Raw genomic sequence first — 24971 nt, forward strand, 5'->3', positions numbered from 1 at the left:
TGGGGAACAATCTTACTAACGAAGGATTAAACTTAAACCTTGAGTAGGCTGTTTAGATTTGGTAAAACAGGTTTGGGACCACCCCAACTTAACATTTCTGGTCTCTCAGGCTGAAGGCTGACAGGGATCCGGCCTTGCACTACACCTAAATCGAAAGCAGCCGTCTCTTTGTCTGTTTTCCCTTTACCACCCTCTCTCCCTGCTGTGTTGGTGTTTGTGTAGCAGGTGCACAGCAGAACAGCCCGAGGGCCTTGCCTCACTGGAAAACATCCCAGGGCAGGGGATGGAGGAGACCTGGCTGCCAAGCAGGTCAGTTTTGTGTGCCTCACAGACGCACGGAGGCACTGCCAGCCTAAACGTGTGCTGAACTGTAATTTTTGGAAACCTATGACCAGGTAGTGATAGCCAATGTAACCTGGATTGGTTTTGTAGCCGGCTGTTTTTAACGGTACTGTTTTTAAAGTACCATCGCCTGCCTACCTCCCATTAAACGCACATAGAAAAGGCGCACTGAATTGCACCTTACCAAGTAAGCCTAATTATATAACCCCAGATTCTAGTGCAACCAAAAATGGTCATTTCAGAAAAAAAAAATTAAAAAAAATAGTCATAGTCGACTGCTAAGGCAAGGGGCAACCCAAGCAGTTCCTGCCCGGGGCCTCGGCGCAGCCCGGCCCCCCCAGCCCGGCCTCCCCGCGCCCTGGGCGCTGCCCGGTGGGGGCAGGGACACGGTCCCCGGGCCGTACCACTGCGCGCCCCCCGCGGGGGGAGACACGCGCAGCCACTGCCCCCCCCCCCATGCCGCCATCCGCTTGCACCCTGCTCAGAGCTCCCCCCCTCTCCTTTACAGCGCCTGGGCAATCCTCACCGGCCTCCTCCTCCTCCTCTTTCCCTCCCCCGCGCGGCGAATGGTACGAGCCGCGGCCCGCCGCACAGGTGCGGCCGATGGACCGAACCAACAGCGGGGGAGGGGGCGGCGCCGCCGCCGCAGCCTTCGCAGCTGTTGCCCGGGGGGAGGGGGCAGCGCGCCCGCCCCTCCGCCGGTAAGTGCCAGTCGGCGGGGGGGGGTGTCGGGGCTCGCCTGTGTGGGGCGGGAGGGGGTGCGGGTACTGTCCGCGCTGCGGCTCCGTGGGGCTGGGAAGGCAGGGCCCTGGTGGCCGGCCCTGGGCTCGGGCGGGAGGAGAGTCGCCTGGCAAAGCTCGCCGTGGGGTTAAAGAATAAAGTTGTTGGGTTTTTAGCTCGAGTCGGCTGCCTGAGGTGGGGCGGGGTACGCGCAGAGCAAGCGATGGGGGGGGGGGGTGGCGCTGGGGGTTGGGGCTGGAAGCGGTGCTTGGGGGGAAGGTGTTGGCTGAAGGGGTTAATTCGCTGGTCGTGTTGTCTGTAATTAATAACGAGTCGCAATTTGGCCATCCTTGGTGAAGGGTTTACTTTCACGCTGAGAGATTCCCGGGGTCTGTCGGTGCATGCGTAGCTCCCGCCATGCGCCTTGGAAATGTGTGTGTGCAGACTAGGATTCGTCAGTGAGAACTTCGCCTTTTGGGACGTAGGTTGCTTCTTCTGTGGCAGTGCTTGAGGGGAAAAAAATCCCTGGGTCACCATTGCCTGCGCCACCTGAGGAGTCAGGCACAAAAAGGGTAGGCTTTTCAGAAACTGACTGCCGTAGGACTTTAATTCTGTAATTTTCTCCATAGTCGCTTATCAGAACCAGGCTATGTTCTGTCACGTACTGGGTGACCTCGTGTGTACAGATGTTCTTGAGAGAATATCCTCACAGACATGTTGAAAGGCATTTTACCCTTCCCCTCGCTGCCTTTACGATCACAATGGCGGGAGCTCAGGTATGAGGAAAGACAACTTGATGGATGTGTTGGAGTATAATTGTGGCCCTGCATGTGGTGAATAGAATGAGGAACAAAATGAATATTCCCAAGAAACTCTTACTGTTTTACAGTTTGGATGACCTTTCCTATCTTCTGGTGAGAAGTCCGAGCTTTCCCTCCAGGCTCTCCCTAGTACTTATACCTCATGCTCCCTGTCTCAGGGCCCTCGCATCTCAGCACTGCCTAACAACCGGCTTTCACTTCTGGGTGTCATCTGGGCTTTATACTTTTACTACTTTCAGTTTCTGTTCTCCTCCTCTGCAGCGTTCCCTGGGAATTTGCTTTTGTCTCCTGCAGACCAGTTCCTTTTCCTCACAAGAAGGCCAGGTTTGCCAGTAAGGAAGTTTGATACTGCTTAAATAGAGCTGCTACAGTACTTTCTCCTGACTCAGCCTGGCTTGTGACTTCTGTTTATCAGTTATTGCTGTATACAGGTCTCAGCTCAAGTCGTAGTCCTCCCTGGCCTTATTACTGTTGGCTGGAAGTAAAAATCCATGTTTTCGTTCCTTCTGTGCTCACCACTCTTTCACACATCAAAATTTGTTCGTTTAAGCTAAAGAGTACCTGGTAATGCTTTATCACTAGTGCCATGGAAAGCTTCTTAGCTTTCTAGGTAAGTTAAACTACTAGTGTAAAAAAATATATATATCCTTGCACATTTGGAAAGCTTCCTTTGGCCACATTTTGTGCACCAAAGTCTTCTAAAGCCTGTTTGCACTGCCAAGCAAGATGCAGGCATGCAATTGTAATACAAATGTTGGCGGCTTCTCGCCAGTAAAAGTGACATACAGGAAGGTGGCGGGGCCCCGGTGGCGTGGGGCCGGGGACAGCATGGGTGCCGCTCCTCTGCCGGGACTACCGCTCCCAGCAGCGCCCGGGCTGAAAGTGAAAATAAACTCCAGGTTGCGCTTCTTTTTTTCTTCCTCCCCTGTCTCTTCCCCTCCTCCTTTGGGTAGCCGCACATGTCCTTTCTCTTTTGTTTTCCGCCCTGCAGGCTGGCTGCACGCTGCTAGGTCTACGGAGACCACCCGGAACTGCTGTCCCGGGAGAAGTTGGAGCAGGAGCCCGCTACCCAGAGCAGCACTTTGTACGTGGCCACCAGCCCAGGCCGAGCAGTAAAACTTTCCTGTTTCTCTCCGTGGTTCCCACATGCAGGTTGATAACGCCAGCCCAGCCCGCCTTTCCCCTCGCTGCTGCTACCGTGGGTGCTGGAAGGCCAACGCTCCGCAACCCGGTCTGCTGCCGCTTCCTTTCCCCGGCCCCAGGGCTGCTGGCTGGCTTTGCGGGGCCATGTGGGGCTAGGAGAGGTGCAGCCAGTCTCCGCGGCGTGAGGCATTAAACATGGAGGCGGCGAGTAAACCAGATGGCGGGGAGCGGAGCCATCACGGCAGTGGCACGGACGCTCCTGGGGAAGCTTCCATGGACTGCTACTTGCGATCTCAGGGCTTGTACAGGAAGAGAGTTGCCAAGGATGGATCTTGTCTTTTCAGGGCTGTGGCCGAGCAGGTAACTGGTTGCTTAAAGAAAGCCATTTCGGGGGGAACCATGGGGAGTGGGGCTCATTGGTGGGTGATAATGCTAAAATACGGACGAGCGTAGGTTAAGGTTACACAGTCGTGCACCGAGGGGGGGAAAAAAGAGGGAATTAATGTCTCGGGGGGAGAAAAGTTCTATGTGCCCATGCTTCTCATCTCTTCAGAACACGTTACCTTCTAAGTTTTGACCTTTTACTGCTGCCTCAGAGCATTTTTCAGTGGAAGATTTCAACATTTGGGTACAGCTGCTTTGTACGTGACTGCAGGAAGCTGAATTCAGTGGGTTTAAGAGCCTCGTTTTGAGTTGTGTTAAGTAGTTTACTGTAAAATTAGAGAGAGTGAGTAATTTATCTTGAATTCTTCCTGTTGCGTTCCCCTCCCCCATTTCAATGGTACTGTTAAAGGAAAAAAGTGACAGCGTCATCTTGTCTTAAATACAAGCAAACAGCAGTGGGAGCTCTGGTGCTTCAGATTGTGAGAGCCTAAATTCCTATACTAATTATACACAGTTCACATTCTCTTTTTTTTTTTTTTTCCCCAAATTATTTTTCCCACTGAAATTAAGTTCAGGAAAGCAAACGCTTGTTCTGTAGGAAGTGTTTTTCTTGTTTCAAGGGAATGATCAGTGAATATGCATCGATACTCTGATGTTTTTCATTAGTTTATAGAGAAGACTTCTCCCACATTCCAGTGTATATAAAACATTTTTTAAAACTTTTTATTAAATTTTTGACACTTGATTCTTATTCTGTTAAAGGGAAGGTCTTTAATTCAGAGTTAATAGGTGTTTAGTTACAATTTTTGCTGAATCTCTGTACTCTTTGTGCACAAAAGCTGAACAGATCTGAATTGGAAGCCTCTTAAATTGAGGGTAGTATGTAAGAATTGCAAAAGGCTGCAATTTAAATTGACTGGAACTTCCCCATGTTGTAGTGGTGATGCAGACAAAGTCATGCTAGACATAACTCTGAACCTATGATGAAAATAATATATATATATATATATATATATATATATATATATATATTCCAGTAGAGATTTGAACAGGGGGTATAGTGCAGGTGTCACTGGGATCTGAATTCCTGGCTTTCCAACCACTGGTTGGGCAACAAAACTACTCCTCTTAAATCAAAGGAAAGCAGCCCTGCAGTCTCTTGGATTTGGTTGGATTTCCTGACAAGTGCATGTTGGTAGTTTTCTTCATCCACTCCTGCTGTAACTTCAATTGAAGTTCTTTGCAAATAATTCAGTTGAAGAATGACAACAAATGCTACTCCTTTCACATAGTAAATCCGCACGTAGTTGAATGTTTCAATTTAGTAAATATGTGAACTCTGTGGGTACTTAATTTTGGGTAAGTAGTTGAGGTTTCACCTCCGTAAAGATGTTGTTACTGAATGAGTAAACATTTGAAATAGTCTTATAAATAAAACTAGAATATCTCCAAGGCTGTATTTAGACTATAGTCATCAAAAATCGTAAGACCTGGTGTCACTTTCTTTGATTTCTCCCATTGTAGGTGTTACACTCTCAGTCTCGGCACATTGATGTTAGGATGGCTTGTGTAGACTATCTTCGGAAAAATAGGGAGAAGTTTGAAGCGGTAAGTATTTTTGTTCTCTTTGTTAGCTTTTAATAAAAATATTCCTTTATTCCTTCACTTTTCCAAAGTATATTCTCCTGTTTGTGAGTATTCATCATAGCTATATACTAGTTGATGCTTTGTAAAGTGAGTGCCCTTTAAATTAATTGACAGGTGGTAGTAACTCTTTTTAATAAGCCCAGGGCAAGACCTGTATACTGCTTGGACTGAGCAGACGTGGGGTGGAAAGAGCAGAAACTCCAGTGTTCATTTCAAAATAAAACCAAACCTTCTTAAACTCTTCAGTCTGCAGTGGAGTGATGGAAATCTGATTTTTTTTTTTTAGTATAATGTCTACTCTAATAAAAATCACAAAATATTCTTATTGTGCTAATTAATTGGTTTTACAATATACAAGGGACTACTGATGAGATTAGTGAAATTTGTTTCAGGGTCTGCAATTTATTATGTATTGCCTCTATGGGTTTTTTGTTTGTTTTTCCTCTTTCGTAAACATCTGTAACAACTTTCTCCCATCAACCATGGACATCAAATACCATTTTGATATTGGTGTATATTTGGCCAGTGTCATCAGTGCCAACATTCTAAAATCCTTTCTTAGTTTCCTTTAAAAGAGTGGTAATAAATAATGCTGCTCCTTTTTGTGTTCCAGTGTATGCACCATCTAATTAATTACCAGGATAGCCAAAACAGGATTATAGCTAAGCATTTCTTACTAGAGAACTATTACTCAGGTCTCTTTGTTCTAAATTTACCCAGACACAGAATAAAAAGCCTGCCTTATGTATACAGTGGCATAGGGAGGAGAAGAAGGGAAGCGGGATTGGGAGTTTGTGTATATGCTGTAATTTCTGACAAAGTGTCCTGTGCTCTAATGTGACTGGTCACTCAGTAATGTGGAAACTATCAAGAAAGACTTAAGCGAAGTGCAGTGAATCTCTGAGAGGATTCGACTGACGCTGACTTGACTATTTCCGTTTGCCAAGACTGTTTGATTTCTTTGTGCCCTGTCCATCTGATGACTTATCAACTCTTAGATCCCTCTCCTTTTTTTTTCCTTGCCCCTGCTGCTAATTCTCTGATCCATTTCTTTCCAGAATCAGTCCATTCACTCCAAAGCTGTTTGTCTAGACTTGCTTTCTTGTGGCGTTATGAAATTTTTGGAAATGTTAGGATCCTTCCTGACTGTAAATGTGTGTTGTTTTCCCTTCCCCAGTTCTGCCATCTCAGCTGGGTAACTGCATTGTCAACCGTAGCTGCTTTTACTGTCTTGGTCCTTGCCACCAAACTCCTAGGCTCCATGTGAATAAAATCTCGCTGGTCTTTTTTCCCCCAGACTTGAACCAAGTGATGTGACCTCTCTTCTAACCACCTTTGCTGTACTTCTGAAAAGCCTCTTAAAAAAAAAATGCATTTTCAAAATAGGTGTTTCATGTACAGCATTGAGGTGTTTCATATCTTTTCTTATTTCCTAGTGTTCCTATTCCCTCAGATACCTCACCACAGCTCTGCTGATCTCCTTTGCTTCCCATGTCTCTTACTATACCTTGTGTTTTCTGTCTAAAATACAGCATTGTTAACTTTTTTCTCTTTAAAAGAGGTATGCCTCATTTCCCATGTCTCTTCAACTATTTCCGCATCTGCTGCTTTAGTAGTTAAGTGCTGTTGACATGTACTGGTGGTACTCACTGAACTTCCTCTATTGTAACCATTTCAGCTTGGATTTCTGTCTCTTTTTGTCTCTATAGCATAGATCCTTCTATAACCAAAAGTTTCAGGTGACTGTGTGTAATCACAATTTTCATTTTCATCCCCATCTTTTCTTGAAGTGTCATCTTTGCTGCTGTCTTCTCTTCATTCTTTTTTTTTTTACCTCTTCAGTTTTCTATGAGAAATTTCTGCTGCCCTTCCTTTCCTCCTTTTTGTGTTATCTTTATGAGCATAGATACTCAGAAACTACTGTCTACGCTGCTGTTTCTCAGATCCACCTTTTTACTTTATACCTGATTACTTCTGCTAAATTTTGATCAGACTTTGATGCTTCGTGGGAACAACACCATCAAGTCAGGTTCAAAATGGCTAAAGCAGAACTTCTAATCCCACTGTTCCTTATAACGTTATGTCTTAAAAGCTGTGATTAGAGAGGCTATTCTGCCTGTAATTTAAGAAGTAGTTCCCGTTATGAACCTTATTTTGTCTTCCCTGGATCTTTACTTGAGCTAAATCAAGCCGAACGTGTCTCAGTAACATTTTAAAAATACATCCACTTTGTTGGCCAGCATGGCTGAAACTTTGAAGTTAACATCTCTGTTAGTTCAACATCTCACACCGTGGCCTTGACAAATGTAAATTTGCTCTCTGTGCGCATTAAGGAGTGCAGCTGAAGGATTATTTTCTTAGCCTATCACTTACATTGTCTGTTTGCATCCTTCCACCGGAAGTAAAAGCAGTTTATTTGAAGTGATACAGAAAAAAGTTCTTTGTGACTTGCCTACACAAAGTATAGGTACTACAGAAACGTGACTCCTGCTTGTGCTTGTCCTTTGCTGCAAATTTCTTTTAACAAGATACTTTGATAAGCAGACACATACTCCAGTGATGCCTTGCGTGCCTGGGATGAATTCCTCATAAACGTCTATTTGACGGCCTCTTTACTTTCTTTTGGATTTTTCTTTGGCGGCTGTTTTTTTTGTTTGTATTGTTTTAGTTGTGTGAGATATCTAAAAGCTGTTTATATGGTTTTCTAGGATGCAGACCTATACGTTTAAAGCCTTTTTTTGCCCTTATTTCTACATCGCTTTGTGATTGTGAGTGCTTTGTGGGCAGGGTAGTCTTAAATTTCTAATGATATATTATCATTGGTACAGTGGGTCACAGACTGGGGAATCCATTTGCTACACTAATAAAAATATTACTTTTTATTTTAATACAGTTCATAGAGGGGCCATTTGAAGACTATTTAAAATGTTTGGAAAATCCGCAGGTACGGTACACTTATAGTAGAAAGCAGTTATTTTGTTGATTGTTTTTTTCAAATTGTTGATTGGATTTTGCAAATGTTTCTGAGTTTGAGATTTTTGTATTATGTGATTATATAATATTATATATATATTATATATATTTTGTATCATGTGATTATATAATATTATATATATACGTGTACTCTATTGTAAAATGTTTTAGGATTTTTTTTCTATTCATTTTTTTCTATTCATTTAAACATTTTATTCCCTCAAATTGTATCCAAATGTTTCCAGCCTCTAAAAATGCCAAAAACCAAAGCATCACTGGCTCTTTCGTCACCTAATCTTTTTAGACCTTTATTCAAGGTTGTCTTAAAGAAAAACAGTTACTGACATAAGGAATATTATGTACAGTAGCTGCAGACTGTTACAAAGATACAGATATAAAGCAAAATTGATTTTTTTTCTATTTCATTTTAGTCTTTTTTTGTTATGGCGTTAACAGGTTATATAAGCTGAGTCTGTCTGCTTTGTGTTAGCGCATTTCATAAGACCGTGTCAAGATAGCTGTGTTTTAAGCGGGAGAGTTAACCTTCAAGGCTCTTTTTCCAGTTCATCTTTAGGTTAAGGCCTACAAAACCAGACAGTTCTGAAGGCAGAGATTAACTTTTTTTTTTTTAAAAAAAAAGCACTTGGTAGATGTGACACTTGGTAGGCTGATGGTTGTTTAACAAACAAACAAAAAACCACAACAATATCACCTCTCAAAATCATCCTTTTTTAATGATAGCTCTGCATTTATGGGATTGTTTTAAATTCTCAATTTAGTACAGAGCAATTTCTACTTTGCAGGAGAAGGGGAGAAGCTTCTAGCTTCTATTCCTTAACCTTACTGGAACAGTTGTTATTTCAAAAAATACTTGGAATACAATCAAAGTTCCTTGGCTGAACTCCTGACTCAGTGTCAATCTATTTATTTTTGTCAATGATTTCTTGCTTCTCTTTATCTGTGCGTGAAGTATACTAATTGTGTGTTTGATTGACCTTAATTTTCTTTTTTTCCTTTTTTTTCCAATACAGGAATGGGTTGGACAAGTAGAAATAAGTGCCCTTTCTCTTATGTACAAGTAAGAAAACCTTTAAATATGTTTTACTGAGGTCAGTTCAGTTTTGTTAGTTAATCAGCTGGAATACAAAAGATGGAATTGTATATTGCATTGTAGTTCTTAGAAAATAACAAATACACTTTGAAAACTGCAGATGTCAAGGTATTAAATAAAAATAGAAGAGTGAGCTTTCAAAGTGATACAATCTCAGATTAGAATAACAGTTTGCAGTATTGTCATGCTTCTCACCTGCACGAGTAATTGTGGGTAGAATCATACTGTTTGTATTTTTTTTATTTTTATATCTTTTCTGTTAAAACTGCTTTTCTTCCTATTTCTCACCAAGGCCTTAATAGTAGCCCTATCACTAAGCAGTGGTCTGTATCCATTTCTTTATTGCCTCTCTACAAATACTCTGATGTAGATTAGTGAGATTAGGCTTCATGCAAGAGAGCCATTTTCATACCTCTCCTGTGTGAAGTTGTGTAAGACTGCCAGGTTTATTGCTGTTTTTTAGCTTTATTCTCTTTTCTGGGGACGTTTTCCTTTTTCTACTGTATCAGTACAGACAAAATAGAGTAACTGTATCTTGAGCTATGCTTAAGAAAAATTTTGGTATTTGTGCATAGAGAAACACTCCTCTTGGTGAAAGTAGGGATGGTGATGAAGGTAGAGGGAAAGAGTTGCTTTTCTTCCTGCATGCTGACAGACTGAAGGAAAGCAGAAGTAAAAGTTTCCTGCTCTATGCCAAGTGGAGAAGTGAGAGAGTTTCAGACTTCTCAAGCACAGGATAAAAATAAAGTATCAATAGATTAGTCTTCATTTCAGCTCCTCAGATCTGTCACATATCTACTTTGGTTATGCTGTTTTTTTCTCCTCCCTGAAGCAGGTGGCTTCCTGAGCTATGAAATTCTTTTCTTCTCAGAAATGCTCTTTTTGAGTTGTTATAGAAGCGTGGTAGGGGGTTGGTTTTGTTTTCAGTCCAAAAACTGCAGTGAGTATACTTAATCATTTTGCAAGACTAATTAAACTTTGCTTTTGTGAGCAAAGTTGTTGTTGAAAGAAGTGATGGGCTAGTGAGCGAAGAATTCAAAGGGAGGTCTGTGGATAAAAGAGAGGAAAAAATAATTAAATGTCAGATCATGACATTGATTTATAACAGAAAAACACATAGCAAAGAATGATAGTCTTCCAGTTTCTAAGAAAAAAAGCATGTCAGTATCAGTTGTGGATTTTCCTTTGTCACTTTGACGTATTATACTTTAATAAAAAAAAATTCTACGTTTAAAATTAAAATGTGGATAGCAAATCGAGAATTTACACATATGTAGTAACTGTTCATTTATGGTATTTTTAATCATCTTAAGTGTAATGAGGGAGGCATGTCACCTCGGCAAGCAGTCATTGCATAGGGCTAAAACTTAGTTTGCAGAAGTAAAATTTTCTAAACCCATTTTGAGAAAGTATGCAGTGGCAACACTGCAGCAGCACACAATTGTAGTTTTGATCCAAACTTCACCCAAAGCTTGTTTTCATTCTCTCAGTTGAAGACAAGTGTGTGTTTTTTTTTTTCCCTGCTTTAAATCTGGCAATTTGAGTCTAATGAACACAACGTGATATTGGACTCTGAGCTGCTGGCTCTGTCCAAAGAGGAAAGGAAAGTGAGCCCTCTGAATGTCTTTTTTTTTTTTTACAGTGTGTTAACCATTTTAAAAAGCAGCAGGCAAGAAGAGTTTCTGACCGCAGATGTGGGCTGCTCTCTTAGCTGCCCTCAGTGCCCAGAAGTGTTCTTGGGCACGTGTAATCGATCCGCTAGGACAGATTTAGCCAAAGTCATTGCTCAGCTTCTGGAAACATATTGCTGTTTCCTGTTTCTTTTCATAAAACGTCCTCTTTCTTCTAGTGGATTTCCACATGGCATAAATGAATTTCTCTAGAACTGGGCAGCTATGAACTTTCCAAGCACAGTTCTGTGTTGACTTCATGGACGCGTTGCACTTGTCATCGGCTCTGTGCGTGTTGGTCAGTCACTGTGTTATAGTAGGCCAATGTCTGTGCTTACAGAAAAAACACGCCACGTTCTCTGCTCAACATTACTGACTTCTTTGGTGCCATTTTCGTCTATAATGCTTTATGTCTCTATGAATTGAACTTTTGTTATCTTTCTTGTGTTGGGAATGGTTGTAGAAAGAGTTTTGGGACAGTGCATGAGCGTACAACTCCAAATCGAGGCAAATGGAAGAATATGCAAATGTGTTCAGAACACTGCATAAGATTATTTTTAAAAGTCAACCTAACAATCAAACAGGAATTATATCAAAATTGTCTATCTGAAAATATTGGTAAACTGGAAACAATGATTGTATTGCTACTTAAAAGAGAAAAAAAAAGGAAAGAAAACACAAGTGCTTGTGGAAAAGAAAAAAGACAAGAAATCAGTCTTGTACTAAGAAAAAAGTACAAGGGGCACAGTAATGAAATATGGGGATATTAATATGGGATGACAATTTTGCAAGAAATTTGAATGTTTGCACTGAGAAGGGAGTAGAAATAGCTTGAAAAAAAAGCTATGTATTTAAATCACTACCAACTGTTTCAGTGTTAAGTCTCCTTTGTGACATTATGAGCTAAGAATTGGTATGGCGCACTGCAAACTTCTCTTCATGTGATAGAAGGCTGCGGTGCATCATAGCAGATGTGGTCTTGTGCAAAAATTTGACCTGTAGTGAAAACTGGGAGTACAAGACATAATATTGGATGTTAAATGTAAGTATTTTCTGTTGGAGCTCTTCCTGAGAAAGTAAAATATTTCATAAAAGTAGGTCTCCTTTTGATCAGTGTTAGTTGCACTCGTCTTCAGTATTCTTTTCCACTAGGTATTTTTTGTGGTTATGTATGTTCCTTGAACTTGGCTTGAATATTTTTGTTTTTATTGATAAGAGTTTTCACGTGAATTCTTAATTACTATTTTTTTTCCTTAGGAAAGATTTTATAATATACCGGGAACCAAATGCTTCTCCTTCACATGTAACTGAAAATGGCTTTTCTGATAAGGTAAAGTAAATAAATGGCTACTGAGAAAGACTGAATGAAGACTACTTTAATTAACAACAGATAGTATAATATGAGTTTTATTATTCAACAGAAAATGTTCAGAGAATTCATTTTCAACAAGTTATTCTGCACATATTTAAGGCAGCTATACTGTTAATATGGGTAGCTCTTTTAAAATAGCTGGTTCATATTTGGGGTGTGGCATATCTTCCTGGTAGTCTAAAATTCTGAAAATCGATTTACAACTGATGCGGACTCACAGCTATCAGTGTCTTAAATTCTTCTTGACTTTTGGTCAAATTGCTCTTGATTTAAAGGACATTCACTAAGCTTTTTGGCTGTTTTATTGGAGTTTAGAAATCTTGATATATAACAAAGCTCGTTGGCCCATTGAATTTAAAAGGCAGTGTTCATATGAAAAATCAAGTGAAATGCAAAACTTAAAATCTGTGTGTTTTTTAATAGGTATTGCTGTGCTTCTCAAATGGAAACCACTATGATATTGTTTATCCCATAGAGTATTCAGAAAGGGCTGCTCTGTGCCAGTGTAAGTATTATGTTGGTTGGATAAAAGCATGTATTTTTACTGAAAACGGTAACATCAGGTTTCAGTTAAAGGGAAAAGGCTCTGTATGAAGATTTATTCTGTAGGAGCTTAATTTTCCATTTGAATTGTCAGTGATTGTATGATTTTGCAAGAAAATAAATTCTTCTGTGCTGATTGTTGAGACATGACAGTGCAGATTATCTACCCGGAGGGGAAAACTTACCTCCCTCCTTGAGTCTGGGTGCTCTAATATGAACAGAAAATGTTATACTAATTTATAATCTGTTGCATTGTCTTTGGTCAGCATTCGGGTTTTAATTTTGTGTTTCAGACAGTGTTAGCAAGCTAGTTTATATTAAGTTACACATGCAAGGATAATTTTATCAGAGGAAATAATGGGAGTTGCATGTGCAAAAAAAGACCGAAAACATCTACGTGGATTATTGTGTGTGTGGCTTTTTTAACCAGATTGAAGCAATGCCCAAAGGTTCTAACCAGGCTTGATGGGTCACTTGGCAACCCCTGCAGAGATTCTGATTCTTCATGAAAATTCTGTCCATGTGCAGAGTTAAAGGCTAAGGCCCAATTTGCCTGTCAAGAGACCTGATTGCTGCTAGTAGTTTCCTGCATACTTGTTAAACCATAATAGCTGCAGCTGTTTTGGCTTCTAATGACTTCACTGTTTCAGTTAACACTTCAGAATGCTTGTTTGCTTTGATTGAAGTAACCCTCTATCATGATAGTGTAAAATCTCATTTACGTTATAATTGTCCTATCACTTTCTTGTCCCCTTCTCCAGCTCTTCTTTATGAGTTACTATATGAGAAGGTATTTGATACAGATGTGAAGAAAATCATAGCAGAACTTAGTGCTGTTGGTATGACAGAGGAAAGTAATGGTAGCAGTGAAGTGTCTGCTTCAGATTCAGAAGATGACAGCTACAGGTAAATGGGGTTTAGAATTTAACATAAGATGCCTGTAAACAATACATGTCTGTTTACATAAGGAAATACTGCTGTTGCAACGTGTCCCCCTTCTGTTGAAAACAGCAGAATCCCCTGGAAGAGTTGTCAGTATGCCAGTGTGGCATGGGAAAGTCCGTGACAATTCGTTGCTTCGCTCTCATAGCACAGTAGAATTACAAGAAGTTAATCAACCTGTCTTGCTTCTACACTTGGGCTGAAATCTCTGCTTGATAGAGGGTGCTTAAATTTAGCTAATGGAGAAATAAAGATGTAGCTTGCTCTGCTTTGTTCCTTGATCATTATGAAGTGATTATATTCATGGGTTTCTATTCCTCTTGCTGGACATGGATGCTCTAGATAGCTTTTAGATATTTTTTCCTATTGATTCTTTTTGCACAGTAAGTCTTTTACAGTGCCAATTTTGCAGTTATGTATTGGCAGGTTTTCTTCTGTTGTATAAGACTGTTCTTAAAACCCTAGCTTGTGTGAAATTCCACTGAAGCCGTGAAAATTAGTGCAGCATGCCCCCTCTTCCTGTTGAAAGTCATTGAAGTCTCTTTTGGGGGCTTTGCTTGTGGCAGAAGAAATTCATTGAGACTTAGGGAGCTGTTTTTTTTTTTTGTCATGCTCAAAACAACAGAGAGGAAGCTGATGGAAATCACCAGAGAAAGAATACCAAGTTCTGGGAATGGCATTAGCTTCCTTTCTTGTATGGAAAAAAATACCAGGGAACGTTTCCAGTTAAAATACAAAGTATTGCTGCCTAGAGGAACGATCATTGTAGTTAAATGTCAAAGTACGGAAACCTCCTCTATTTCTCTTTGGTTTTGGAACTTTCCTGAGCTTCTCATGCAGCAGCAGTACCCGTTATTATTGTGATTCATGAGCAAATACACTGCTAACCTCTGTAGCACCTTTGTAAATTAAGGTCATGTGCTCACTTGAGACCATCAAACTCAATGCTTTTGATTTAAACCATATGTCTTTTGACGCAAGAGCTAGTGGGTATGACTCTTGACCTACTTAACCTGAATTACGAACATTTTGCACTGTATATAAAGTCTTAATTTTTTTTCATGTCCTAAAGTTGACTTCAGCTTGTTTCTTCACTGAGTTTTCCAGATGATCTCTTTCATTTTGTAAATGTTAACATTTCAGTTATGTTATTTTTAAATGTTAGAAGCTGTTTTGTTTTGGAAGAAGTTAATGGTGATAGTTGCCTACAACTTCCAGTGATGTCAGGTGTGGAAAATAGAGAGTAAGTTAGAGTGCCTGGTACTGGTTAACTAATGGAGTGTGTTTTTTGTTTGGTTGGCCTTGATGGCTTCTTTTGCCCTTTTCTTAGTAACAGCAAAATATTAGTGGAATTTCTTATTTCCCTTGTCACCCTTGCTTTCTTTTTAACTGATAGCTAAATTTGTTTGTATAAGGTAGACTTTCTAAAAATTGTACTTAGAAACAAAATCTTAGTTTTAGCTCTACATGGTATAGAAGTAAAGTTAAATCTAAAGCAAGAACTACTAGATATAGATGTTGCATGGTATGTTTAATGCAGAAGAATAGGAAGAGAATGGTAGCTTTATTTTATCCACTTCCAAGGTGTTTCTTACTGGCTTTCCAGTCCTTCTTAGCACTATACTATCACTTCTCCCTCTGCTCTTTTGCAGAGGTAAAACTACAACAGTTGGTGATATGAATGGATTAAAGTCTCTTTCTGGCAACAAGGTATTTATATGTTAAGATTAATTTTCCTCCCATTAAATTGTATTCTTATTTTCAGTGTTTAGCATTCGTGAGATAATCTTGAATTCTTAGTTATTATAACGTAATATCTTAAAAACTATCCATCTTTTGGCACATTGAATGCAAACATTACTTTTGAAAGAAATAATGTCCTTTCTAGTGCTGTTTAGTTTTGATTTAGTTAATTTTGTTCTGGTATGGTTAAAAGAACACCATACAATTAATTTTTCAAAACTCATGGTTTACGTATTTTTGGCTCATTTGTATTTCAGATCAGAATTAAAAAAAGTGATTAAAAAAATGCAAAACTTATAAACCTCTGTGTAATTGACCATTTAGCACTTTGTTTCATTTCATACAGCACCTTAAGAGCAATGGAAATCCCACCTTGTTGGTTTTGCCTAAAAAAGTTCTGAGATCACTCAATCCATCAGTATACAGAAATGTTGAATATGAGGTTTGGCTACAATCCAAATGGGGTAAGTAACTGCATACTTACAGTTCCAACTTTTGCATGCTGATGTATAAAGTGGAGTCCTCTAGAACAGTGATGTAAATGACAGTTTCATTTTAGGCAGGGGTCTTCCTCATATGAATCAGTGTGTGCATTGAGAGCTACAACTATTGCTTTTCAATTTTACTATATTAATAAAAAAAACTTTTAGTGTATTTAAACTAATAGTATGTTACTGCTAATGTATTTACAGATCAGCAAAAACAAGATTTTTCCATTGCTGCTGGCATGCAATACTCAGTTGGTGATAAATGTAAAGTAAGTAATACAGAATTACAGTTTATTGAGACATTAATGTTTTCTTCTCAGGATGCCAATTTTCCCATTTAGGTAACTATTTTTTATATATAATTCAATAGTTTCTAGGTATTTTCATGCTTGTGTATGTATGTAACTATTAGAGACATGGCTTAGTAGGTGATATTGGTGGTAGGGGGGTGGTTGGACCAGATGATTTTGAAGGTTTTTTTCTAACCTTTTTGATTCTATTATAAGAGGAAAATCATTTTTCTATTCATAGGAAAAACACCTCTCTAAACTTAACCCCCCCCCCCCGCCCCCCCCCCAAAAAAAGAAACAAACAAAATCACCAAACAGGAAAACAACCCAACCTTCCCCCCCAACCCCCCAAAGGAGGGAAAAGAAAAGTTAAAAAACCTAATGTGGAGTTGATTATTTATTGCTTAAGAGTGTGGGCTTAAATTTTTATATTGGAGATCCTAAGGTTGTCCAGTGTAGTACTGACTTAAAGGTACAGCAATTATTAGTAGAAAGAACTCTGTTAACTAACATACCTTCTGGGTCAAATTTTTTATGTACATGGTGAAACAATAAGTATATGGCATAAAAACATAGGAAGGGATGATGAAGGAAATAGTGCAAAGTGAAGTTGACCAAATTAATACAACCAGAAAACCAAATGCTATAGCAGAACACTGTTAAGTTTCCTTTATATTTAACAAAGGAATTTTAAGAACATGGAATGTCTGTTTTTTGTGGGCAAGTGACACTGATCATGTCCGAACAACTTCTTCCTTTGCTTTCAAAAAACTTTCTAAAGAATTACTTCTGAAACAATTGGCATCCTTTATGTTGTTTTTGAAACTAATTTTTACTGAAGTCAGTCAAGGATTTTTCTTTTCTATACCTGGATTTTAACAAGGAAAAGCTCTGGGATTTATTCTGAGAGAAGCTGAAAATTCTTGATACACTGATACGTTCCAAAACTACATGACAGAGTTTAGAAGTAAATGTTTCATTAAGTAATGTTACCTGGAAAGCTGTCTATGGTGGTGTGGTTTTTTGATTGTTTATTTTATTTTTTTAGAAAAGATATGAAGACTTGCTTTTGATGCATTTACTGAATTATGTAATGCTTATTTCTCAAGTGTTGTATTGCCTGGAGAAAAAGATCTATTTTTAATAACGCTAATAGTTTAAAGAGTTACATTATCTTGTTCTCTTCTTTGAAGCTTAGGTCCTTTTTTCCTTTTCCCTTAGGTGCGCTTAGACCATAACGGGAAATTTTATAATGCCCACATTCAAGAAGTTCGCTCGGAGAGTGGGCCAGTTATTGTATTTGTAGAAGAGCTTGGAGAAAAGTAAGTGCTTCATTTCTTTTGGAAAAGAGTGCCAAACTTATCCTTGGTAATGGTAACATTACTTTAGTTCAGAGTTAATTTCAGCCCCTGAAGTGAATCTACTTCTTTACTTAAAGCAGTACCGCTACAAAAAATATAAGAAGAAAATATATTTAGAAAAAAGAAAAGGGGGTTGTGCATTAATTGTTGCCAGACTTTTTAATGCAATGTTTTCTGGATATTACTTGCAGAGTATATAAGTAACTACATTATTATTACTATTTTATTTAAAAAAAAAAAATAGCATTTTGTGTGCCTCGCTTTACTATTGGTTGAGTAGCTCTGCCTGATTTTGTAGAGAGAGCGCTAAGCTGCTGTTCAGATCAGTGTAATCTCTTCACCCTGTCTCAGGACAAATTAACTGTTTAAAATTGGTGATGATGGTTGTGGTGGTTTTATTTGCGGGGAGGCTGTCTATTTTTATTTATGGATGTTCTCTTGAGCTCCTCTGTAAGTTCTTTGACGCTTCTGGGACAAAAGAAAAGCCAACATTTAAGCATAATGTCTAACCATGTAGTTTGGGAAGAAAAAACACTTTCAGTCAAGATAAATGAGGGAAGGAGAAAGATTTCTGTTAAATCGCATGCAGTCTTTTGTAAGAAAACTGAAAATTTTTCAAGAACTGGGCTGTACTTCCTGTCTATACATAAAAATCAACCTTTTTGTCCTGTTGAATACTGGCTGAATTTGCATTGCGTTATCAGAGAATTTGAAAAGAAGAAAGAAGTTCCACACACTGCTTGAGTGTAATCCTAAAGAACAATGGACTTTGAGTCCAATGTTCTTAAAAATGGAAAGATCTGTCAGTCTTTTAAAACATGTGGTATTCATTTATGCACACCACAGACTGGTCCTAAAGCCATCTTTTTTTCTTCCTCCATCATCCTTTTTTTATTGTTGTTTTGTAGGCATTCTGTGTCACTGAAGAGCCTTAAACCTCTTCCACAGGCCTCTCCTATGGAGGGCTGGAACACTGTGCCAGGGAAGAAGATGAAAAAGTTTTTCCCAACGTGGGGGCAGAACGCTCAGCCCGGTAGGACTATACCTGTCTATCTGTGGCAGAATCTTTGTTGTCAGATACTTTGTCCCAAAGAACTTAAAAAGTAATGAATAATTTCTGTCTTCCCTTGTCTATCACAGATGCAGATTGCAGAGGGTCAAAGAGTCAGAACAAGTCAATAAAACCCCAGTCAGCACTACCTCCTCGACTTCAGCATACTGTGGGAACCAGGCAGCATCAGTTCATATGTTCTGGACCCCAACCTCATCAGACCTCAATGGAGCAAAAAGCTCCAGGCAGGAATCCTTCCCAGAGTGGAAGGTAAAACTGAAAATAACATCTTCCTTGTCTTGAACTCTTAAATGAGCTTCTTGGAGCCCTAATTTCTGTTTCAGGTGCTTCCGACATATTATTCTGAAACATGTTGCCATTGAATTCCTAGGAAGTATTTTAAGTCTATAAGAATACACACAAGCACATTTAAAAAAAAAAAAAAAAAAAAAAAGGATTTTATTCCCCCCATTCATTTTTCAAAATTGCTGCCATCATGAACTCCCACTTGTTTTCTTGCATGGCAATACCTGCCCTGGAAGCACTGTGCGTGAAGCTATAGTTTCTTCTTGGAAGGTAGATTTTTTTTTTTCTTCTGTTTGAGGCTGAAGTAATGTTGAAAGTTGCACTTCTTGGGCATGCCTAAGATCTCCTCTCAGCTTCTGCAGAGCCTGTTAAAGATGACTGCCATGTATTATGACTGACTTGGAGTATGAGAACATCACATTTTGCCTGCATTTTTGGTAGTGATTTTTGATTCATTATGCTGCTGCTGCAGCAGCAGACATTGTTTTGATTGTTTCCACTCTTTCGTATTGGAAATACTTTATTTTCATTCAAACTTTTAATGGTCTATTTTGTCATTCTTTTGTACTGTAACTTCTTGTGGAATAAATGACATTGGGGTGTCTTTTGAGACTGCCACATCCCACATTTTAGTGGCCTCTTTCTCACTCCTTTAACCCAAATACATAAGTATCCTTTACACATTTAGTTAAGTAGTCCAGCAAGCTCAAATAGTGATGTTGTTAATTTTGTGTAGTGATGTTTCAGGCATTGAAGATTATAATGCATTTTTCACTTTTCTGTTGTATTTACAGAAATCTCCTCTCCTGATTTTTTTCTTGCACAGCCATAGATAGCTTATGGGTTTGGTCAGTTCCCAGTAGGCACAATTTTTTTCCCTTTTCTTGAGTTTTGTCCACATGGATAACTTGCAACGGGCAGGAAGAGTTCCAGTATATGTAGAATCACATAAGCAATGCTGTATAATTATATTCTTTCTAAATCATGATTTTTTATTAAGTTTGATACTGATGATAATGGAATTTCTTTGATAAATGATCCTGTTTTTCTTTCTGTTATAGAAAACCAGATCGGGAGAGAACCGAGGATCTGAACCACGGTGGCAGAGATTGTAACTATTTTGGCCTATCTCCGGAGGAACGCAGGGAGAAACAGGCAATAGAAGAATCTCGTTCACTTTATGAGATCCAGCAGAGGGATGAACAAGCTTTTCCTGCCCTTTCCAATGTATGCTTTTTTGTTGTCGTAATTAATAAGAGCATTCTTAGCACCTATCCATGAACTGTTAACTAGAAGTTGTAGATTTGCTGTTTTTGCAGTATGGTACAATTCAAAGGTTAAGGTATTTTCTTCACTTTCTCTACATAGCAAGGTGTGAATCTACAGTATGTATTCAGTATGAGACATACTTGGTAGCTTCCTTTGTGAATAACTAATGTCCACCTTACACAGTTCTTTAAGCACATAAATATGGTAGAAATAAGAGCTTCTGAAGCCGTGGGATTCTTTCTTTGTGTTCTTCCTGTCTTTGGAAGGCTTTGAACTCCCCTACAGTTATTTATCTGTTGTCTTTTTCCTCATATGGTGGGATCAAACTTGAATGTGAGGACAAAAGTCTCAGAAGTCCAGTTTATTACTGAGAAAAAGCTCAGTAAAATGGCACTGTGGTGCTTGAAGTATCACAGACATCTAGGTGGCTTTTTCTGAGTTCACATAAAAACTTGTTTTATTTAGAACTGACTTTTCTTTTTAGCCTGAGAACTCACAGATGTGATAACTTGCCTGGTTTAATAAGTAATGCAAATATTTTATATCAGACTTCCTTGCTCTTTGTGCAGTAGAGCCCAACTGGCTTCAGTGGATTCCTCTCTCTCTGAAGGAAGATTGTATCCTGTAGATTTTCTGATAGATTGTTCTATTGAAGCTTTTTTTTTTAATGGATTGAAGTCTCTGTACATCCAGGCAGTAAACAGACCCTGTGGGTAAAAAGATGCAATTTTAAAGTGTAAATTCTTCAACTGAAGCAGTTTCTGTTTGTCATGTAAAACTAATGACATGAATGCTTTCAAAAGAGATGCTGCAAAATTTAGAAATGAATGAGAGGGTGGATGAATCTGAATACTGATGAAGGCTGCTTTTCCCTCTGCTACTTCTGCACTTAAATAGGTATATCTGTCATGAAGGAAGGCCTAACAGTGTCACGTCAGATGATGGTGTCTAATATATGTATTCACATTTCTGCTTTTGTCAACTTCTTTAGAATCAGTCGGTCTGTCAGGCTGCTACACAGACTGTGGATAATATAAATCCAAAAAAGTTCTCAAATAATGAGAGAAGAAACAGCAAGTGGACAGCAGAGGCGGAAGAGCAAAAGGATAAAGGTAAAAATAAATGTTCTTAGATCAAGGTTTGTTTACCTTTTTTCTTTTTATTACCAGCTTCAGAATTTATTCAAGATTCAACAAATTCTCTCCTTATTGCCTAAATAATTTTAGGTAACAGCACCCAGCTAATGTAAGGTCAAGGTAGTAGAGGTGTGGTTGGGGAAGAAATTGCATGTTTTCCTGTTCTGTGAATGTGGCTGAAAGAAGTAGGTAGGTTCCTTACTGGGACTTTTGCAGTAAATGGGAAGAGGAATGAGGGAAATAAAAATAAAAAAATAAAAAAACTGGATTATCAGAGCCACCCTAAATTAGATCTTGTTGAAATTCTAGCAAGTATAGCAGAAAGTACTAGTGGGAGGAGTATTAACAGTGCTTACTGCAATAAGTCGAGAAAAGCAGGTCAAAGTATTCATGAAGTCTGGTTAAGAACTAGCAAGCAATGGTACAGAAAGCAGGGAGAGGATTGTGTAAAGAAAACGTGACAAAAAATACCACCCTGTTCATGTTAGAAGGGTTCCTCTCCTGAGTCTCTTGTAACACTCCCTAGCTTCTCTTCATTGACTCTAAGTTTTTCCTCTTTCGTCAGGAAGTGGAAAGTGGCAGTAATAGATGAAAGCTGTAGCTATCAGGAGGTACTTAATTAATCTTTGCCAAATACCGGCCCCCCCCCCCCCCCCCCCCCAAAAAAAAAAAATTTGCCTGTCAGCTTTGTTATAACTGAACACCAAAATTAGTCGTAGCTGCTTCTGTTTTTTTCCCTTCTTCACTAAATAAAAACTCTAGCCTCCTCATAGAAGCTGTTCTTTTCCTGCATTTATTTTTGTTGTTCTTTATATCTGGTAAAAGCAGAGGCATTGATGTGTACTGATGGAACTTTTTCCGTTTAGTGTCTCTTAGACCATGAAGTACCATTTTAAATAGTCTTGCAAGGACTGATATTACCCATTTTTTCTTTACTGAAACAACTGAACCTCGTTTAATTTGAAAGCCAGTTTCACCTGTGATGCCAAAAAGATTCCTCAGATAGAAGAAGCTCTTTATTGTATTGCAGTGTCATGATGGATTTTGCTGATGTTCATGGCATGTTGTCTTTTCTCTGATTTTCGTGATGTTTTGGATTGTACTGCCTCTGAAACTAGGTTAAAATATCTACAAGAATAAACTGTTATTTCCTTCTCAGTACTTTGGTATATCTGTCGGTACTTGGGGAATTGCCAGGAATTCTCATAGTCAATATTGTTTTGTTTGCATTGTTGTCTAGGAGTTACAGTGGTGTGGTACACACACTCAGCTTTTAAAACACACATACCTATTTAGTAGCTGCTTTTAAACAGATGTGTGTGAATTTGGTTGACGAGCAGTGTTAGCCAGATTTGAAAAAAAGCTAGAACATAACAAACAAAACAAAAAAACTTGTACTGATCTTATTATATGAAGATTATGCCAAGACTCTTTTTCAGTAGCTTCTCCCCCCACCAAGTATTTGCTGATGCTCAAGAAATTAAAGTTTCTGCGTCAGTCCGAAATCTTATTAGATCTTTTGAACCAGTGAAACTTTCTAAACTCATCTGTCTTCTATTGTTTTAACATTTGAATATGGAAATGCAGATCTCAAACCATTTTCACTTTAATCAAAGTACAAATTCATTTTTTTCACAGCAGGGACTTAGAATGAATGATGTGTGTTTAAACTGAAAAGACAGCTACATTTGGTGATGCCTGAGGGAAGTAGGAAAGAAAAATTGTTAACAAACATCAATAAAGAATTTCTGTAGAGGTTTGAAAACCCAGGTTAAAGTCTGTTCTGTTACTTCCCTAACTAGTAGTTACCTTAGGATGTTTTGATCTTTAATAAAAACTGAATTCTGAAGTAATATGTGCTGAGGTAGGTTTTATTTCGAGGTTTAACTTCGGAAAGACAAACTTTAACTGGCTTAAGTTGTGATAGCCATAAATGGTGTAATGGTTCATTTACTAGGTTATGTCTTGGTGTTACAGAGTCAAATTCCAGGCAGATCCACTTAAGTCAGAAGCTTGAGCCAAATTCATCCGAGGTAATCTTAAAGAAAAGACCAAATTTTTTTTTCTTTTAATGTTATTGCTTCTCTCTTACATGATTAGCAGAGCAATAGCTGCCTTTATAGCTGTGATTGCTTCTGCTTTACAGCTTTAATTGAAATACTTAAAAGATTTGAGGCTTGTATTGCCATCAGCTTTCCTCAGCCCCTGTAACAGATACTTACAGTCTTTCTTAACAGTCTGAATTCCCAGATCTGGGCTATCGAGAGCACTTACAAATATGCATTTGTAATTGCTTAGTACAGTCTGTACTTCCAGCACAATGGGACCACAAGAGATGTGATGTTTACTAATAGTTACTGTGCTAACAGGCCACGATCTCTGAAGTTCAGTGAAGATTTGTGGCCCATTGTTGGCTTCTATTCTTTGCTGTCCTTTCAATGAGCAAAATGTTATACTAATATAATAATGATTGGGTGCTTAGCCCACTTTGTATGTAGTATGCTTTAATATCTTTGAATGCCTCTTCGAAAAAAAATCTCATTAGACTAACTGTGTTCGTCTGTTTCTAACTTTGCTTTAGAAGAATAGTCAAGATGAGAGGTGTCCAAAAGCTTCATCACCTTTGGAACAAGTAAAAACAGATTCTCCAGTTCTTGCTGAACAAGTAAGAAATGTTTGTTTAATTTCAAAGTTTTCCAGTCAGGAGACTTCAGACAAAGGGGAGCTTCATCACAGCCACGTATGTATTGTGATACTGGCTTTTAACTATGCAGTCATTTCTATGGTGATAATGCTAGAATTCCCTACCTTGAGTTAAAGGGGAATCTTTTATATCCAATGTAAAGAATGTGGAAAATACTACCCTTGATAGAAAAGTAAAAGCGTATCTTTTATTTTCTGAGAAGGGTGTTGATTCATATCTAATTATCCGAAGTTAATCATGTTTTTCACTTTCAATTCTGTTATGTATGCAACTTGATATGTTTCTAGTTGATGTTTTGCTATTGTGCTGGTGGCAGTCTGGACAGTACTGAGTCTTCAAGCCTTGTTTGGAATAAGTTGGATGTGTTAGGGCTCACCAACAACGCTGATTAAGAATAAATTCACATGATCTTTTTGTTTCTCTAGAAACTGACAGAATGCTTACCAAGTGTAACTCCAACACCCTCACCAGTCTTTTCTGAGGTGCATTTGCCTCCAACAGTGCCTTCTGTACCAGCCATTGTGCCAGCTTGGCCAAGTGAGCCAACAACTTATGGACCAGCAGGTCAGAAGAAATATTAATGTAAATTAGAAACTACTAACTAGCTTTAACTGTCTTGCTAAATTGAAAATGCCTTCAGGAGATGTTTTGTTTCTTGTAACTTTCCATCCCAAAGGCAGTCATCTTTGGGAATGTATTTACTCATTGCTCAAAGTTAGTGAGAGTTCTAGCAGATGTTTGATTACACATGCATAGCTCACTTGACTCCTTATCTGAAGGTAGAAGAGAGATGTGTACTCAACTCTCAGTGTTTCCCCAGAGTGGGATTGCTCTGAGTTTTAATGGGGCTTATTCTAGAGTTCTGCTTAAGGTAGAACACAGTCAGCATGTGTAAGGTTGATAGGTGTTTTGTGTTCTGTGTCCCACACAATAAGCCTCTGATTTGCTAAGGACT

General features: G+C 38.8%; 1 protein-coding gene across 13 annotated transcripts in view; it reads left to right on the plus strand.

The window, feature by feature from the left end:
- The first annotated feature begins 730 nt into the window (after positions 1-730).
- Positions 731-24971, plus strand: part of OTUD4 (OTU deubiquitinase 4) — a 30054-nt gene continuing 5813 nt past the window's right edge. For 2 of the 13 annotated variants that reach the window (XM_040554572.1, XM_040554582.1), the window contains exons 1-19: positions 749-1043; positions 3036-3386; positions 4935-5018; positions 7951-8001; positions 9062-9108; positions 12069-12141; positions 12607-12688; positions 13488-13632; positions 15321-15378; positions 15758-15875; positions 16104-16168; positions 17411-17511; positions 18459-18583; positions 18691-18871; positions 19969-20134; positions 21168-21288; positions 23290-23345; positions 23894-23977; positions 24442-24580. In XM_040554572.1, the coding sequence (XP_040410506.1) occupies positions 3222-3386; positions 4935-5018; positions 7951-8001; positions 9062-9108; positions 12069-12141; positions 12607-12688; positions 13488-13632; positions 15321-15378; positions 15758-15875; positions 16104-16168; positions 17411-17511; positions 18459-18583; positions 18691-18871; positions 19969-20134; positions 21168-21288; positions 23290-23345; positions 23894-23977; positions 24442-24580 (1861 nt within the window). In that variant the 5' untranslated portion in view covers positions 749-1043; positions 3036-3221. Of the gene's footprint in view, positions 1044-1089; positions 1258-1316; positions 1635-2874; positions 3387-4934; positions 5019-7950; positions 8002-9061; positions 9109-12068; positions 12142-12606; positions 12689-13487; positions 13637-15320; positions 15379-15757; positions 15876-16103; positions 16169-17410; positions 17512-18458; positions 18584-18690; positions 18872-19968; positions 20135-21167; positions 21289-23289; positions 23346-23893; positions 23978-24441; positions 24581-24971 lie in introns of those variants that run through there. The other 11 variants (XM_040554580.1, XM_040554584.1, XM_040554574.1 and 8 more) reach the window with 10 other exon arrangements.

Source organism: Cygnus olor, chromosome 4 (genome assembly GCF_009769625.2).
Source record: "Cygnus olor isolate bCygOlo1 chromosome 4, bCygOlo1.pri.v2, whole genome shotgun sequence".
Lineage (NCBI taxonomy): Eukaryota > Metazoa > Chordata > Aves > Anseriformes > Anatidae > Cygnus > Cygnus olor.